The sequence below is a fragment of the Erythrolamprus reginae genome, chromosome 11 (assembly GCF_031021105.1).
Source record: "Erythrolamprus reginae isolate rEryReg1 chromosome 11, rEryReg1.hap1, whole genome shotgun sequence".
NCBI classification, from domain to species: Eukaryota; Metazoa; Chordata; class Lepidosauria; order Squamata; family Dipsadidae; genus Erythrolamprus; species Erythrolamprus reginae.
The window spans coordinates 34978944-34993180 of record NC_091960.1 but is presented as its reverse complement, the minus strand read 5'-3'; the positions used below and the strand labels follow the sequence as shown (position 1 = coordinate 34993180).

Genomic DNA, 14237 nt, shown 5'->3' with positions numbered 1-14237 from the left:
ACAAGGTCATATGCTGCAACGTCCTACTGGTCAATGACTACTTCAGCTTCAACCACAACAACACAAGAGCACGCAACAGATTCAAACTTAATATTAACCGCTCCAAACTTGACTGTAAAAAATATGACTTTATCAATTGAGTTGTCGAATCGTGGAACTCATTACCAGACTCAGTAGTGTCAACCCCAAACCCCCAACATTTCTCCCTTAGACTATCCACGATTGACCTCTCCAGGTTCCTAAGAGGTCAGTAAGGGGCATACATAAGTGCACTAGGGCGCCTTTCGTCCCCTGTCCAATTGTCTCTCTTTATCTTATATATCATATATATTTTCTTCCTTTCATATATCCTCTCCTCTATTTTTACAAATTATCTTTATATATATTAGTTCATGTCTATTCTCTTCCATATGTATTGTATATTGGACAAATGAATAAAGCCCCCACCTCCACTCTGTCTCCCCACATGTACAGAGGCCACACTGAAACGTCCGGACTTCTGGGAGGCTGATTGGGCGATTTTTCGCTGTCCCCGGGGTTCAGGAAAGCCTCCTGAAGCCTGGGGATGGTGAAAACGGCCAAACGGGCCCATCGGAAATTAGAAAATTAACTTCCGGTTGGCCTGCTGGGCCATTTTTCACTGTCTTCACAGTTTACATACATCCTAGAGCTGAGCTAGGGAAGTGATGTGCCGGTGCCTGGAGGCTGTTGGGGCCTGGATGGGTGTCAACAGACTCAAACTCAACCCGGATAAGACGGAGTGGCTGTGGGTTCTGCCTCCCAAGGACAATTCCATCTGTCCGTCCATCACCCTGGGGGGGGAATTATTGACCCCCTCAGAGAGGGTCCACAACTTGAGCGTCCTCCTCGATCCACAGCTCACATTAGAAAACCATCTCTCAGCTGTGGCGAGGGGGGCGTTTGCCCAGGTTCGCCTGGTGCACCAGTTGCGGCCCTATCTGGACCGGGACTCATTGCTCACAGTCACTCATGCCCTCATCACCTCGAGGTTCGACTACTGTAATGCTCTCTACATGGGGCTACCTTTGAAAAGTGTTCGGAAACTTCAGATCGTGCAGAATGCGGCTGCGAGAGCAGTCATGGGCTTACCTAGGTATGCCCATGTTTCACCATCACTCCGCAGTCTGCATTGGTTGCCGATCAATTTCCGGTCACAATTCAAAGTGTTGGTTATGACCTTTAAAGCCCTTCATGGCATCGGACCAGAATATCTCCGAGACCGCCTCCTGCCACACGAATCCCAGCGACCGATTAGGTCCTACAGAGTGGGCCTTCTCCGGGTCCCGTCAACTAAACAATGTCGGTTGGCGGGTCCCAGAGGAAGAGCCTTCTCTGTGGCGGCACCGGCTCTCTGGAACCAACTCCCCCCGGAGATTAGAACTGCCCCTACTCTTCCTGCCTTCCGAAAACTCCTTAAGACCCACCTTTGCCGTCAGGCATGGGGAAATTAAACATCTCCCCCTGGGCACGTGTAATTTATACATGGTATGTTTGTGTGTGTGTTTGCTATTACATGGGGTTTTCTTAAATCGTTAAATATTTTAATTAATTGGATTGTTGTGACTGTTTTACTTGTTGTGAGCCGCCCCGAGTCTTCGGAGAGGGGCGGCATACAAGTCCAACTAATAAATAAATAAATAAATAAATAGCTTGTGTGCTGTCAGCTATGGCTCATTGGGTGATTTTGCCATAGGTTCACCATCACTGTAGTAACCCATCTCACACAGAGGCCATCATTTCGGAATACTTTTTTTCAGAATTTTTGGGGGAAATGGACAACCAAAGAAACTCCAACAGAGAACCATCCACCCTGCTTTGAAATAAATGTGGGAGCTTCTGTCAAGTTTCTAACATACCAGATGAAAAGATTAAGAATCAAGTTTGGCAGCATCACCTAGCGAAGGGATGCGCCAATAAACCTGCCTTCGAAAGCATCCAGACAAAAATTAAGGTTTGGTCCCAGCAATTTCAAATCAAGATAATTGTCCCTCTGAGCATGTTTAAGGAAACTTTTATTTCCCCAGTAGTACAGAACTCTTCCTTTCTCCCTCCCTTCCCTTCCTCTCACTTTCTCCTTCCTTCCCCCTCTTTCTGCCTTCCTTCTCTCTTTCTCCTTCCTTCCTTCCTTCTCTTCTTATCTTCCCTTCTCTCCCTCTCACTTTCTCCTTCCTTCCCCCCTTTCTGCCTTCCTTATCTTTTTCTCCTTCCTTCCTTCCCTTCTTATCTTATCTTCCCTTCCCTTCCTCTCACTTTCTCCTTCCTTCCCCCCTTTCTGCCTTCCTTCTCTTTCTCTCTTTCTCCTTCCTTCCCTCCTTCCCTCCTTCCTTCCTTCCTTCCTTCCTGGTGTGGCATGCATGTGTTTGAACCCCTGCACTCTCCCCCTTTGGCAATTAAACCAAAAGCTTCACCATCACTGCACTAAAGAACCTTCTGCCCGAGTCGGAGACTGTGGATTGGGCGTTTGGTCTCAATTCTTGTTGTTCTGGCAAATGGCAATGTGCGTTGCTGTTGACAATTATTTAAAATTACCTTAATGATATTTATTTTAATTTTATGATTTGGATAATTGCCTTGACTTTATACATACGCTCTATAGTCTGTATTTTTAAAATTGTTGTGAAAGCGCCTGAAGTGTTTGGGTTAAAAAAAGCAGCCGGGGTGTAAAAGAAATGATGTGTGAACCAGGCTTTTGTTGTTTTAAATGAGATGGAGCCGTGTCTCTGGAGTTTATTATACAGTGGTACCTCTACCTAAGAAGGCCTCTACTTAAGAACTTTTCTAGATAAGATTTTTTTGCCTCTTCTCAAGAACCATTTACTACTTAAGAACCTGAGCCCAGACAAATTTCCCAGGAAATCTGAGAGCGGCATGAAGGCCCAGCCAGTTTCCTGCCATTCTCCCTTTAATCCCAGCCATCTCTGGCTTTTCTGGGCTGCCAGGGGAGCCTTTTGGTGGCGCTTAAGGAGGCTTTCGCAGTCCAGAGCGAATGGAGCGTTTTCCTTTCTCTGGAGAGGGAATAAACCACTTTGATGTGGTGACTCCATCGGGCTGCCTCTCATACACCCGGCGCAAGGTTGCTTTCCAGAGCGTCTGGGCGTGGAAAGGCAAAAGGGGGCATTTTGCCCCGGCTGGATCAACTCGGCTTCATCACAGTGAAGGAAAGGCGCCGGCTACAAAGTGAGCGAGCGAGAGGAGAGGGGAGCCCTTCAGCATGGGAAGGAAGAGGAAGCAGGTAGCAGCAGCAGTAGCAGCAGCTGCCTTTTGGTCAAAGAAGCGGGAGGCAGTGTTCCCTCTAATTTTTTGGGGGGGTGGGCGGAAAAGTATAGTGTCGGAGCGGCAGTCCCTTTGGGACTGGGCGGCACAGAAATAATTAAATACATAATTAAATAAATAAATAAATAATTAAACAAACAAACAAACAAACAAACAAACAAATAAAAAACCCACCCTGTTTTGCCTCAGAGAATATCAAAATAAAATACTGTACTGTGTGTCTATAACAGTGAGCTCATAACAGGGCAACTCTATCAATATCAAAATGCCACTTAAATAGTTGAGCTAGTTTCAAACTAGATTTTGATTTTCTTTCTCTCTTCCTTACTCCCATTCTTTTTCTTTCTCTTTTCCTTCCTCTCTTTTTTCTATCTGTTTCTCTCTCTTCCTCTCTCTCTCCTTCCCTCTCACTCTTTCTCTCTCGGCTTCTGGGCAGGTTTGGAAAACTCTGAGTTGATGATGATTTTTAAGTGAGCGATTGCTCACTGCTCAGCTTAGAGGGAACTATGACGGGAGGTACCTCCTCTTCCCCGCCTGGGTTTCTTTTTCTGGCGCAGTGTATGGGAGGCAGCCTCGCGCTGGGTATATGGGAGGCGCGTGCTCCTCCTCGCCGCCTCAGAGTCTTTCTTTTTTTTTAAGCCTTAAAGTTTTGGATTTTTTTGATTCCCCTCACCTCACCTTCTTCCTTTGGCAGTGACTGTCCTCCTCCTCCTCCCACCCAAATTCCGAGCTTTTATTTCTTTCCAAATGGGTTTGCCCACATTATTTGTTTTTACATTCATTCCCATGGGAAAAACCGCTTCTACTTACAAACTTTTCTACTTAAGAACCTGGTCAGGGAACGAATTAAGTTCTTAAGTAGAGGGACCACTGTATAGGACAGTTTTGGAGGTCTGATGCTTCCAAAGCAACCTATGCCAAAGCAAAATGTTCCCAAGCGGTTTATGCCAACCCAGCCTCTGGTGTTTCCTTCTTGAAGGGATTCAGATGCCAGAGCTGATAAGGAAAGCATTGCCCCATCCCACACCACCACCTGGGAAGATCCCTGAAAAGCCAGAGTGCCTGGAACAGGGATGATGATTTTTTTTTGGCTTGCATGCCAAAAGAGTTGTGTGTAGGTGTGCTAGCATGCATGCATGTGCCCACACCTAGTGTTGGGCGAACCGAACTTACACAGTTCGGGTTCATACTGAACTTTGCGGCGTTTGGCATTCCGAACCCAACCCAAACTTTTTAAAAAATTCGGGTTCCAGTTCGGTGTTTGTTCCGCCTGGCTGTCATCTGCTGAGAAGAGGAGAAGGAGCTGGGCGCTGGTGGCGACGGGGGAAGGTGAATACCAGGGAGCCGTCGGACGATCGGGAGGCGCAAAAGGAGTTGGGGAATCCCATGATGGGATTCCAGAGGCGGAGCTTTGACAACACGGATACTTCTTCCTGGCGCATGGCTTTATTTCCAAAAGTGTTTGGTTTCGGGTTCGGCGAACTTACCCGAACTCCGCCACCAATTTTGGGTAAGTTCGCCAAACCCAAACTTCGTTGGGTTCACCCAACACTACCCACATGCCTTTCCACCCCACCCCATGCTTGCGCACCTCCCCCTGCCCTGCTGCCCCCTGGGAATGCACCCACGCCTTTCTGAAGCATGGTAAGTGAAAAAAATGCCCAAGTGGGCAAACTGGAAGTTCAGGAAAACACACTTCCAGTTTGCCCATTGTGCTGTTTCCCTGAACCCTCTGGAGTGCAAAAAACAGCACAATGGCAAACTGGAAGTGTGTTTTCCTGAACTTCCAGTTTTTTGTTTTGCCTCTGGGGCTTCAGGGAAACTTCATGTGCCAGCAGATATGGCTCCGCATGTCAACTCCCGTGCCATAGTTTCGCCATCACTGTCTTAAGTCAAGAATACTGGTCATTGCCATCCTACCTCATCTGCAAAGCAACAGATCTAATGGCACCATTCATTTAGTGACTGTTGGAAGTTGCAATGGTACTGAAAGAATTGACTTATGGTCATTTTTTCCCAGGTAGCATTCCCATGGTCACGTAACCAAAACTTGGATATTTGGTCACTGGTTCATTGGAGATTAGAACTGCCCCCACATTCCTTGTCTTTCGTAAATTACTCAAGACCCATCTATACCGCCAGGCACGGGGGAGTTGAGACACCTTTCCCCCAGGCTTTTTTATATTTATGTTTTGGGTATGTATATGTTATTTGCTTTTTAAAATATGATAGGGTTTTATGTGCTTTTTAATATTAGACTTGTTTTCGCTGGAATATTGCTTTTATTATTGTTCTGAGCCGCCCCGAGTCTTCGGAGTGGGTGGCATACAAATATAATAAATTGAATTGAATTGAATGACAGTTGCAGTGTCTCAAGGTCATATGACCCTCTTTTGTGATGTTGGAAGGTTTGCTTATTTGCCGATGACTCTAAAGCAGGGGTCCCCAACCACCGGGCCGCGGACCAGTACTGGGCCGCGGGGCATGTTGCACCGGTCCGTGGAGTCAGCAGCTGCCGGCCCTCATGCCACCACCCCCTCCCTCCAGCGCTTCGCCTCCCGCCGGGCAAGAGGCCTCGGGAGGCAGGTTCTGCCGGCCACAGGATGATGGATGGGACAGAGGGGCGGGAAGGACCGAGAGGCTCAAGCCTCTTTTGGCTTCTGCCGTGGGGCGCTTTTGCGTTTTTGGCTGGAGGGAGGCAGGAGGGCCAGCCTGACCCCCTCTCTCCAGCGCTTAGCTCCCGCTGGGCAAGAGGGCTTGGGAGGCAGGTTCTGCCGGCCACAGGACGATGACGGGAAAGAGGGGCGGGGAGGACCAGCACCCCCATGCTTAATCCCGCCCCCAACCACGCCCCTTTCCGCCCCCACCGGGCCATAGAAAAATTGTCTTGCTGAAACTGGTCCCTGGTGGAAAAAACGTTGGGGACCTCTGCTCTAAAGTGTGCAATAGGGTTGATATTCCTGGAGGGTCTGTAATATGGTAAATGATTTAGCTTTACTAGATAAATGGTCAAAGCAATGGAAACTGCAGTTTAATGTTTCCAAATGTAAAATAATGCACTTGGGGAAAAGGAATCCTCAGTCTGAGTATTGCATTGGCAGTTCTGTGTTAGCAAAAACTTCAGAAGAGAAGGATTTAGGGGTAGTGATTTCTGACAGTCTCAAAATGGGTGAACAGTGCAGTCAGGAGGTAGGGAAAGCAAGTAGGATGCTTGGCTGCAGAGCTAGAGGTATAACAGGCAGGAAGAGGGAGATTTTGATCCCGCTATATAGAGCGCTGGTGAGACCACATTTGGAATACTGTGTTCAGTCCTGGAGACCTCACCTACAAAAAGATATTGACAAAATTGAATGGGTCCAAAGACGGGCTACAAGAATGGTGAAAGGTCTTAAGCACAAAACCTATCAGGAAAGACTTCATGAACTCAATCTGTATAGTCTGGAGGACAGAAGGGAAAGGGGGGACATGATCGAAACATTTAAATATGTTAAAGGGTTAAATAAGGTTCAGGAGGGAAGTGTTTTTAATAGGAAAGTGAACACAAGAACAAGGGGACACAATCTGAAGTTAGTTGGGGGAAAGATCAAAAGCAACATGAGAAAATATTATTTTACTGAAAGAGTAGTAGATCCTTGGAACAAACTTCCATCAGACGTGGTTGGTAAATCCACAGTAACTGAATTTAAACATGCCTGGGATAAACATAGATCCATTGTAAGATAAAATACAGGAAATAGTATGAGGGCAGACTAGACGGACCATGAGGTCTTTTTCTGCCGTCAGTCTTCTATGTTTCTATGTTTCTATCTTCTTCTGCTGGTTCAGACTGGTTTGCCCCAACCGGTAGCGACCTGCTGGTGATGTTAAAGGAGTTGGTTCTTTTTTTGGAGAAAAAAAATTGAAATTTTTTTGGAGGAATTTTTAATTGATTTTTTTTTCTTCTGCACTTGTGCAGAAACCGACTTTCCAACACTGGGGATGCACCACCATCTTGTTTTTAGGGGTTTCTTTGGGGATTTTAAAATGAATTTTCTGCAATTTGCATGCGTGTGGGTGTATAGATATTTATTTATTATTAATTGGATTTTTATGCCGCCCCTCTCGGAGGACTCGGAGCAGCTTACAACATATAACGGAACAATATATAACATCTTAGACCCAATTAATTTAAAATTATAACCTAAAAAAACCCCCAAACCATAAAAAACAGTCATTCCCGTACAATCAATATTGCATTGTCATATGTTTGTATGTTTTGTCATATGTATTGTATGCTTGTGAGTTGATTCGTCAGAAGGTCCCCCTAACCAAGCGACGGAAGAAGCTACTTGGACAAGCAGTGAGACGCTACAACCAGAAGGAAAATAGATTCAGTTGACCAGATAAAACTTCCAGACAACTCTACCTGGATGACCACTGAGAATTTTCATTGACATGCATGTCTTGAGTTACTTCCAAGCTCTATGATTTAAGAGGAAGTCCAGGGGATGAGAAGAACGTGGTCCTGCTTCAATAGAAGAAGGGAAAGGGCTGAAGTTGCATCTTCTTTGAAATTGCCTATTAGGAATTGACCAAGTGGCGCTCCCGTTAAGCCACAATTGGGAAAACAGCATCAGTGGCAACACCGCAGTTGTTGTCTTTCATGGACATGAGGATGTAGCCATCGTTGCCCCAGTAGGTGGACCAAGAGTTCTTGATGAGCCAGTAAAGCTCTCCTTGAAGGACACCATAGCCGACAGCTAGGACAGCATGATCTAGTTGACCCCTCTTGTTTTCTAAGAAAAAAAGATGAAAATAAGAAGAGTCAACTTGGACCAAAGTCTAGGTCTAGAAAACTTAGAACTATGACACCTAAAACACGATCTAAGTATTGCCCACAAGATCATATGCTGCAATGTCCTGCCTGTCGGCGACTACTTCAGCTTCAACCGCAACAACACAAGAGCACGCAACAGATTCAAACTAAATATTAACCGCTCCAAACTTGACTGTAAAAAATATGACTTCAGCAACCGAGTTGTCGAAGCGTGGAACTCGTTACCGGACTCAGTAGTGTCAACCCCTAACCCCCAACATTTTTCCCTTAGACTATCCATGACTGACCTCTCCAGGTTCCTTAGAGGTCAGTAAGGGGCGTGCATAAGTGCACCAGTGTGCCTTCCATCCCCTGTCCAATTGTCTCTCCTTATCTCATTTATCTTTTCTTCCTTTCAAATATGTTCACCTATACAGTACTTTTATATCTTTTCTTCTGTTCTTTTCTTTATTTATATTATTACATATCTATTCTCTTCAATGTGTATTATGTATTGGACTAAATAAATAAATAAATAAATAAATAAATAAATAAATAAATAAATAAATAAATGAATGAATGAATGAATGAATAAATAAATAAATAAATAAATAAATAAATAAACAAACAAACAAACAAACAAACAAACAAATGTTTTGATATGTGTGATTAGGCAAAACAAAAATGTACCAGCATCATTGAGGCAAAAAGACCCAGGCTGGGACTTTTAAATCCTGGATATACAGAATTTGTGATGATTAAATGACCCTGTTTATTACTGCAGTTATGAAAATGCAGATTGTAGGCTTCACAACTGCAGTCATCAACAATTTAATTTCTGTCAATTTGGATATTTTCTATTGTTAAGGGCAGTTACAATAAAATGAGGGGTTTTTCTTCTTCTTAAAAACCTCCCTGTTGAAGCACTCAAAGCTTCTAGAGACAAATCTTTCCACTGATTAATTGTTCTCTTCTTATTTCTAGGTTGCTTCTCTCCTTGGTTAGTTTTCATCCATTGTTTCTTGTCTTGTGGTGCTTTGGAGACTAGTTTGACCCCATCTTCTCTGTGGCAGTTCCTTAGATATTAGAACATTGCTATCATGATTTCATTTAAAAATTCACGATAGCAGTGTTCCAATATCTAATATTCTAGTGTTTGAAGGGCTGCTACAGAGAGGAGGGGGTCAAGGAAAGAAAGAAAAAGAGAGGGAGGAAGGAAGGAAGGAAGGAAGAAAAGAAAAGGGGGAGGGAGAAAGGAAGAAAAGAAAGAAAAATGGGGAGGGAAGGAAAGGAAGGAAGGAAAGAAAGGAAGGAAAGAAAGAAAGAAAGAAGGAAAGAAAGAAGGAAGGAAGGAAAGAAAAAGGGGAGGGAGGGAGGAAGAAAAGAAAGAAAAATGGGGAGGGAAGGAAAGGAAGGAAAGAAGGAAGGAAAGAAAGAAAGAAGGAAGGATGGAAGGAAAGAAAGAAAGAAAGAAAGAAGGAAAGAAAGAAGGAAGGAAGGAAGGAAACAAAAAGGGGAGGGAGGAAGGAAGAAAAGAAAGAAAAATGGGGAGGGAAGGAAAGGAAGGAAAGAAGGAAAGAAAGAAAGAAGGAAGGAAGGAAGGAAGGAAGGAAAGAAAGAAAGAAAGAAAGAAAGAAGGAAGGAAGGAAAGAAGGAAGGAAACAAAAAGGGGAGGGAGGAAGGAAGAAAAGAAAGAAAAATGGGGAGGGAAGAAAAGGAAGGAAGGAAGGAAGGAAAGAAAGAAAGATTTCTTCCTTCAGAGTGGAAGCCAACGTAGTTGTAGAAAAAGGAAGAATATGGTTAAAATATGACACAAGTAGATTTCTCGCTAGGGCAGAATTTGGGCCCAGTTCCTGCTAAGTATGAACTGCTCTTGGAATGTAATTTCAAGAATGCATCTTGATTTACCAGTTCCACATTAATGTGGTAAGCTACGGGTACTTCCACGCTGCATTATTTTAGCTCCATCAATGTATTTAAGTCCAATGCGTAATTATGTCATTTTTGGTTTGCTAAACCTTAAGTACATTTTAAAAAAACCATTGGCTCCGATGCTTAAGGAAGGAGACATTGGTGAGATCAGGACGAACACCCTATGGAGCGAAGGGCTCGGAAACTTACTGCATTTGGGCTCGTAGTAGACCCCGTTAGAATAGAACGAGAAGGTCCTCTGCGAGGCATCGATGCTGACGGAGACAGGGCCGTGCTTGTATATGGCGGCCTTCAGAGCCGTGGCGTTCCCAGAAGTGACATTGACGTAACTTGAGAGCTTGCTCACGAGGTGAGTTTCGTTGCTGTGACAGTAGCCATTCTGGTAGAAAGAGAAGACCCCATAGTCAAGGTTCCGTTGACTGTAGCATCCATCCCCTTGATTGAGGGGTCTCTAAAGTTATTTTATTTTTATTTTTATTTAGATTAGATTAGATTAGATTTATTGGATTTATATGCCGCCCCTCTCCGCAGACTCGGGGCGGCTCACAACAATAGCAAAACAAAAAACAGTACATAGTGACAAATCCAATGCCCACCAATCCAATTACAATTTTAAGTTAAGAAATTCATAAAACAATCCCAATATATATATAAAACAAGCACACAATCAATCAAACAGCAAAACAACATGGGCAAGGGGGAGATGCTTTAGTTCCCCCATGCCTGATGGCAGAGGTGGGTTTTAAAGAGTTTACGAAAGGCAAGGAGGGTGGGGGCAGTTCTAATCTCTGGGGGGAGCTGGTTCCATAGAGTCGGGGCCGCCACAGAGAAGGCTCTTCCCCTGGGGCCCGCCAACTGACATTGTTTATTTGACGGGACCCGGAGAAGGCCGACTCTGTGGGACCTAATCGGAAATCAGTCGCTGGGATTTGTGCAGCAGAAGGCGGTCTCAGAGATATTCTGGTCCGATGCCATGAAGGGCTTTATAGGTCATAACCAACACTTTGAAATGTGGCCGGAAATTGATCGGCAACCAATGCAGATTGCGGAGTGTTGGTGTAATATGGGCATATTTGGGAAAGCCCATGATTGCTCTCGCAGCTGCATTCTGCACAATCTGAAGTTTCCGAACATTTTTCAAAGGTAGCCCCATGTAGAGAGCGTTACAGTAGTCAAGGTTCCGTTGACTGTAGCATCCATCCCTTTGATTTAGGGGTCTCTAAATTTATTTTATTTTTATTTTTATTTATTAGATTTGTATGCCACCCCTCTCCGAAGAGTCGGGGAGGCTCACAACAACAATAAAAACAGTATAACAATGGAACAAATCTAATAATAAAATTATATTAAAAAAACCCAACAATTTAAAAACCATACAACACATACACACCAAACGTAAAATATAATAAGCCTGGGGGAGATGTCTTAATTCCCCCATGCCTGGCGATATAGATGGGTCTTGAGTAACTTGCGAAAGACAATGAGGGTGGGGGACGTTCTAATCTCCAGGGGGAGTTGATTCTGGAGGGCCAGGGCCGCCACAGAGAAGGCTCTTTCCCTGGGGCCCGCCAAACGACATTCCCTTCTATATTCTATTCTATTCTATTCCATTCCATATTCTCTCCTCTCCTCTTCCCTTCCATTCTATATTCTATTCTATTCTATTCCATTCCATATTCTCTCCTCTTCCCTTCCCTTCCATTCTATATTCTATTCTATTCTATTCCTATTCCATTCTGTTCTATTCTATAATTCTGCTCCATTCCATTCTTATTCAATTCAATTCTGTTCTGTTCTAAATTCTGTTCCATTCTAATTCTATTCTAATTCTATTCCAATTCTATTCTAATAGAATTCCATCCCATCCCATCCCATCCCAAACTGGAAACAGCTTGCAACCCGCGTCTCTTTCAGAGCAACTCTTAATCCCCACTGATCTTTTCCACGCAAGCAGAGGGTCACTCACTTGTCCTTTGTAGGGACCGTACGACTCGGTGGTGGCGATGCCGCCGTGCTTCAGCATCCATTCAAACGCCTGCCACTCCTCCCCACCGTCGCAGGCGTAGTTCCCAAACCCCCAGGAGCAGTCGATGAGAATTTGTTGAGAGAGCGAGATGAGATGCCCCGTCTGGGGAACAAAATAAAACAGGATTTGTTCAGGCTCGGTTGCGTTTCCTGGCAAGGGAGCAAAGCTACCAATTGAGGTTCCTAACGACCTCAGAAGAAAACTGCAGGGGAGGGCGTGTGAATTTGCGTGTATGCGGCAGTCCTTGTTTTACAGGAAGCACCCTCATCCTTTTTTTTTTTTACAGCCCAGGTAATCCTCGACTTACAGCAATTCATTTAGTGACTATTTGAACTTACGACGGCACTGAAAAAAGTGACTTGTCTCTCTAGTTTTCATACTTATGACCGTACCCGTTGCCAAGCTTCTGAATGTTGGTCACGTGACCCTGGCAATGCTGCAACAGTTGTGTTCAAAACAGTCATAGGTCACTTTTTCCAGTGTCGGTGTAACTTTGAATGGTCATGAAACAAACTGTTTCGTTTAGTTTATTGTCACTGTACATGGTACAGTGAAATTAAATGCCGTCTTCAGTATATTATTATTATTATTATTATTATTATTATTATTATTATTATTAATTAGATTTGTATGCCGCCCCTCTCTGTAGACTCGGGGCGGCTCACAGCAATGCTAAAAACAATATATAATGACAAATCTAATAGTTAAACTCTAAAATAACAATAATACATTTAAAAAATGTCTAAAAAACAAGAAACCCCAATATATAAAAAACATACATACAGTCATATCATACACAGAAAACTACATAGGCAGGAGGAGATGTTTCAGTTCCCCCACGTTTGACGACAGAGGTGGGTTTTAAGGAGTTTACAAAAGGCAAGGAGGGTGGGGGCAGTTCTAATCTCTGGAGGGAGCTGATTCCAGAGGGTTGGAGCCGCCACAGAGAAGCCTCTTCCTCTGGGTCCCGCCAAACGACATTGTTTAGTTGACGGGACCCGGAGGTGACCAACTCTGTGGGACCTAACCGGTCGCTGGGATTCGTGCGGCAGAAGGCTATAAAACTATAAAAACTATAAAACTATAAAAATAAAAACACAAACGTAGAATCATAGTGTTGGAAGAGACCTCCAGGGTCATCGGGTCAAACCCCCTGCTCAATGCAGGATTCATTAAACCATCCCAGAAAGGATGGTTTGCAATTGGCAAACCATACACAGAAGCCAAAAGTTAAAATACTCTCTATAAAAATGTCAAAACGTCCTCTGTAAAATATGCCCAACAAGCCCTAATGCAGTGATGGTGAACCCTGGATGAATGGAGAGATGATAGATGAGATGGTTCTTGGGCACCCTACATGAAAAGCAAGCAGAGCATTGGTGATGCAAAACTTTCCAGTCTCAAAACATTCTGTTGCATGCTCAAGATCTCAATTCTCCCTTGAAAACAATTAACACGGGCGTGTTTTTGATCTGGGTCTTTTGAATTCGAAGTGCTTTTAGAAACATAGAAACATAGAAGTCTGACGGCAGAAAAAGACCTCCTGGTCCATCTAGTCTGCCCTTATACTATTTCTTGTATTTTATCTTAGGATGGATATATGTTTATCCCAGGCATGTTTAAATTCAGTTACTGTGGATTTACCAACCACGTCTGCTGGAAGTTTGTTCCAAGGATCTACTACTCTTTCAGTGAAATAATATTTTCTCATGTTGCTTTTGATCTTTCTCCCAACTAACCACAGATTGTGTCCCCTTGTTCTTGTGTTCACTTTCCTATTAAAAACACTTCCCTCCTGGACCTTATTTAACCCTTTAACATCTTTAAATGTTTCGATCATGTCCCCCCATTTCCTTCTGTCCTCCAGACTATAAAGATTTGAGTTCATGAAGTCTTTCCTGATACGTTTTATGCTTAAGACCTTCCACCATTCTTGTAGCCCGTCTTTGGACCCGTTCAATTTTGTCAATATCTTTTTGTAGGTGAGGTCTCCAGAACTGAACACAGTATTCCAAATGTGGTCTCACCAGCGCTCTATATAGCGGGATCAAAATCTCCCTCTTCCTGCTTGTTATACCTCTAGCTCTGCAGCCAAGCATCCTACTTGCTTTCCCTACCTCCTGACTGCACTGTTCACCCATTTTGAGACTGTCAGAAATCACTACCCCTAAATCCTTCTCTTCTGAAGTT

General features: G+C 44.0%; 1 protein-coding gene across 2 annotated transcripts in view; it reads right to left on the bottom strand.

Moving 5' to 3' along the window:
- Positions 1–7342: 7342 nt before the first annotated feature.
- The window catches only part of LOC139173971 (digestive cysteine proteinase 2-like), a 59356-nt gene continuing 52461 nt past the window's right edge, over positions 7343–14237 (bottom strand). For both annotated transcript variants that reach the window (XM_070763947.1, XM_070763946.1), the window contains 3 exons: positions 11988–12149; positions 10211–10400; positions 7343–8069 (listed from right to left, as the gene is read on the bottom strand). In XM_070763947.1, coding sequence (XP_070620048.1) covers positions 7882–8069; positions 10211–10400; positions 11988–12149 — 540 coding nt within the window. In that variant the 3' untranslated portion in view covers positions 7343–7881. The remainder of the gene's footprint in view (positions 8070–10210; positions 10401–11987; positions 12150–14237) is intronic.